Here is a 4207-nt window from a genome sequence, read left to right as displayed (position 1 = left end):
TGCAGCAGCGACATATACGATCAGCATATTTTTTTTTTATTAAACCTACCCTCTGTACTCCCTTTGCTATACTACTTCTGTGGGGTTTTGCAAGCCAGCATGCTTGTGGGCAATGGATAAAGATGGGGCAGCCCTACACCCTGATCGTTGGGGGAAGGAGAATCCCATACTGGGGCTTGTTGCTGGTGGGTAGAGAGGTGGCCAGTTTCTCCATCCCATGTGTGGCTGATGTTTAGGAGGAAAAACCAGCCTGGTTTGTTCCTGCACAGGCTAGACGGCCATCCGACAGCAATGCGGATTCTGTGAATTTGGGCAGATCATGAGAAGGGAGGGCAGGAAGGGTTGCCTCAGGGCTTAGTTCTTGTAGCCCTTTCTTAACATGCCCAGGGAAATGCTGATCACCACTTTGGGGTCAGGAAGCCATATTTCTTCAGGCCAGGTTTGCTGAAGATCCTGGAGGCTTTTTGTCATCTTCTGGGCGTGGAACGGGGGTCGCTGGCAATGCCCCCTCTAAGCTGTGGAGTCTTGTGAGCAAAAAAATCTGCTTTGTGAACTCCTGGCATTAAAGTTGTGAGCGAGCGATTTGGCTGCTGCATGAATTAGTTTTCTCTGGAGCCCCATCCCTTCCTGAGCGAAGACAAAAATGTGTGAGCCGGAGGCTAACAAACTGTGAGCTAGCTCACACTCGCTCAGCTGAGAGGGAGCACTGGTCACTGGGTGTGTGTGTGTGGGGGGGAGGTATTTGTGAATTCCCTTCATTGAGTGGGGGGTTGGACTAGATGGCCCTTCTAACTCTGTGATTCTGTGATTCCAGGGGCGTGAAGGGATGACTTGCTACTACCTGACGCATGGCTGGGCGGGCCTCATAGTTGTGGTGGAAAACAGGCACCCCAAATCTTACCTGCACGTCCAGTGCGACTGCACAGACAGCTTCAATGTGGTGTCGACGCGGGGCAGCCTGAAGACGCAGGACAGCGTGCCCCCGTTGCACAGGTGAGGGGGGAGTGCAGGTCAGGTGCTTAGAGCGACGGAGTGTTCAGAGGGGACCTGTTGTCCCCTCCGATGCATGTTAAGTGGTGTACGTGGAAGGAGTGGAGCAGAACTGGAGAGGTAGTGAGTCTCAAAGAGCCAGTTTGGTGTCGTGGTTAGGAGCGCGGACTCTAATCTGGGAGAACCGGGTTTGATTCCCCACTCCTCCTCCACATGCAGCTGCTGGTGTGACCTTGGGTCAGTCACAAGTTCTCTCAGAGCTGTTCTCTCAAGAGCAGTCCTCGAGAGAGCTCTCTCAGACCCACCAACCTCACAGGGTGGCTGTTGTGGGGAGGGAAAGGGAAGGGAGATTGTAAGCCCCTCTGAGACTCCTTCGGGTAGTGAAGGGCAGGGTATAAATCCAATCTGCTAGAGCTAGTTTGGTGTAGTGGTTGAAGTGCAGGCGGACTCTAATCTGGGAAAACCGGGTTTGATTCCCCACTCCTCCTCCACTTGCAGCTGGCTGGATGACCTTGGGCAAGCCATAGTTCTGGCACAGCTGTTCTTGAAAAAGAGCAGTGTCTGTCAAGAGCTCTCTCAGCCCCACCGACCTCACAGGGGTGCCTGTTGTGGGGAGGGGAAGGGAAAGGAGTTTGTAAGCCACTCTGAGACACCTTTGGGTAGTGAAGGGTGGGGTATAAATCCAATCTCTTCTTCTTCTTCTATGTTCTTCTCTTCTCCTCCTCCTCTCAGTTTGCAAGGAGGCCAGCTGAGCCTAATATAAGGGCCAGTTCCCCCTTCTCCGTACACACATGGCCCACTGACATATCCAGATGCCTTAATGCGCAACAAAAAACTGGGGAAGGGCGCAGAAAGAGCAAGCTTTAACATTTCTTCTCCTGTCCATCCTCGCAGTGGTGTGCATGGTTCTCCTCATAACAGCCCTGTGAGGCAGGCTAGGCTAAGGGAGGAGGACTGGCTGAAGGTCACATGTCCTTTCCCAAGGGGTTGCCGTGTGTGTGTGACCCCTTGGTAAGCCGGCTGGCTGAGTTGCTCTGCCCCACGGAGGAGACTGCAGGGAACCGCAGATAAGCGGCTGGTTAGAAATTCCTGGCTTTCTTTTCCACCCAAAAGGGTAGGAGATGTTAAAAAGATTTGGCCCCTGGCCAGCCGTTGCACTACTTGGTGGCAGTGGTGGGACAGCACCAACCTGGTCCAGGGTGAGTCGGTCCTTACAGCAGGTTACACTCCCGGGCAAAAGTGCAAAGACTCGGTGCCGGTGTGGCATTCACAGCCCCTGGAAGAGGTCAGGAACCTTCTGTCTTCGCCCACCCAGAGGGTTGACCCTTTGCACATTTTAAAATGCTTCAGAAAACTTGGTGTGTCGGTAGTGTGTGGCCGACCCGTTGAAGCAGGGGTAACTACTAGGGGTCAATTTGGTGTAGTGGTTGGTTAAGAGTGGCGGCCTCTAATCCGGAGAACCGTGTTTGATTCCCCACTCTTCCGCATAAAGTCAGCTGGGTGACTTTGGGTCAATCACAGTTCTCGCAAAGCTGTTCTAGAAAGAGCGGTCCTCGAAGGAGCTCTCTCAGCCCCACCTCCCTCACAGGGTGTCTGTTGTGTGGAGAGGAAGGGAAAGGAGACTGTAAGCCATTCTGAAACTACAAGTGAAGGGCAGGTATAAATCCTCCTCCTCTTCCTTCTTGTCAGAGCTCTCTCGGCCCCACCCACCTCACAGGGGTGCCTGTTGTGGGGAGGGGAAGGGAAAGGAGATTGTCGGCCGTTCTGAGACTCCGAGTGAAGGGTGGGGGTATACATCCAATCTCCTCCTTCTACGTGTGTTTCTGTGCCTCTGCCATTCACTCTTCACGCCAACACTCTTCTTCCTTTCTTTCTTTCTTTCTTTCTTTCTTTCTTTAATCCTCCAGACAGGTGCTGGTGATTCTGTCTCAGCTGGAAGGCAACGCCGGCTTCTCCATCACCCACCGCCTGGCACACCGGAAAGCCACCCAGGCCTTCCTCAACGACTGGATGTCCACCAAGGGGACACCCCCCCCGCCGCTGACACCCGACGTGGCAGGGCTCCACGGGCCCCGGCCCCTATGACAAATGGCCCTGTCCCCCGTGCCGCTTTTCCGCTTCTGCCTTTTCCCGGGACCCATCTGCCTCGGGCGTTGCCCGAGCCGCCATTACTGAGCCGTCAGGGCTGAGGAGGAGGAGGAGGACGACGATGACCCCCGTGGACCGGGGTGTCTCAAGCCAAGCGCCTTTCCTCCCCCCCCCCAGGAGTCAGGCAGGGAGCTGCTCAGGTTCCCCTCTCCCTTGCAAGCCCCCCGCCCATTTCCCCTCCCCCCTCCCCCACAAATCATGCACTTTATCCAGAGCTGCTGTCACAATGGGAGACCAAGGGAATTTCACAGTCTGGAGGAAGGGCCAGTCCCACCTTATCGGATGCTCCCGGACACACGGAATCCTGGGACTTGGCTCTCCCCGCAGCCGCCGAAAACCCCTGCGGCTGCAACAATATACCTCTGGCCACTGTGTCTCTGTGTGTGCGCGTGTGTATGTGTGTGTCTGCCTTGCCCCACTGTGAGTCGTGTCGGCTGGGGCCGGCCTGAGGTCGGGGGAAGGGGGTGGGAATTTATAGCCTCTTCTCTTTCTCGCTGTCTACCAAGATCGCCATAGTCGGTTGCTGGCTTTCCGTTGAAAATACCGTTGGTATCCATTGAAAAGACCGTTGTGCTGTTCGGACTGATGTGCCTATTTTGGCCCCCGTCTCCCCGGGATGGTGGAGTAGCAAAGCAGGGCTCGTTCAACATAGGCTCAAGCCATCCTTGCAGCTAGCTTACTCGCCTAGGGCGAGCAGCGGTGCCTGCTGGGCGAGGGGCAGGTTTGACTCAGAACACTCCTGCCTCCTTGCAACGCACAGGGAGGGTGGGTGGGCTCATGGAAAACCTTGCACCGGCGGGTAACTTCCTTTTCCTGTTCTTCTTTGAATAGCTGGCCTAAGGGTGCGCAGTGGACTTGTTTTGACTACGTAGGGCCGTGGATAAGATCCATTTCCCTTCCTCTACAGGTGCCCCTCAGAAGAAAGCTCATGTAAAGAAAGGCAGGTAGGCAGTGAGGCGGGAGGAACGCCCCTTTCCCTGCCGGCTAAAAGCCATTTCCCCCCACCCGCAAGGGGCACAGCTGGAGGTGTGTGCCCCTGAGACTTAAATGCAGCATTTTTGGTTTTCTG

General features: G+C 55.2%; 1 protein-coding gene across 1 annotated transcript in view; it reads left to right on the top strand.

Moving 5' to 3' along the window:
* Positions 1–3616, top strand: part of LOC107122874 (calpain-15-like) — a gene marked incomplete at its 5' end in the record, with an annotated part of 9049 nt that extends 5433 nt beyond the window's left edge. Inside the window, 2 exons of the mRNA XM_015426014.1 lie at positions 815–993; positions 2898–3616. Of these exons, the coding sequence (XP_015281500.1) occupies positions 815–993; positions 2898–3075 (357 nt within the window). The remainder of the gene's footprint in view (positions 1–814; positions 994–2897) is intronic.
* Positions 3617–4207: the final 591 nt, after the last annotated feature.

Source organism: Gekko japonicus, unplaced genomic scaffold, assembly GCF_001447785.1.
Source record: "Gekko japonicus isolate JY-2015 unplaced genomic scaffold, Gekko_japonicus_V1.1 scaffold4610, whole genome shotgun sequence".
Classification (NCBI taxonomy): Eukaryota; Metazoa; Chordata; class Lepidosauria; order Squamata; family Gekkonidae; genus Gekko; species Gekko japonicus.
Note: the sequence above shows the minus strand (reverse complement) of the source record. Positions and strands in the feature narration are given on the sequence as shown.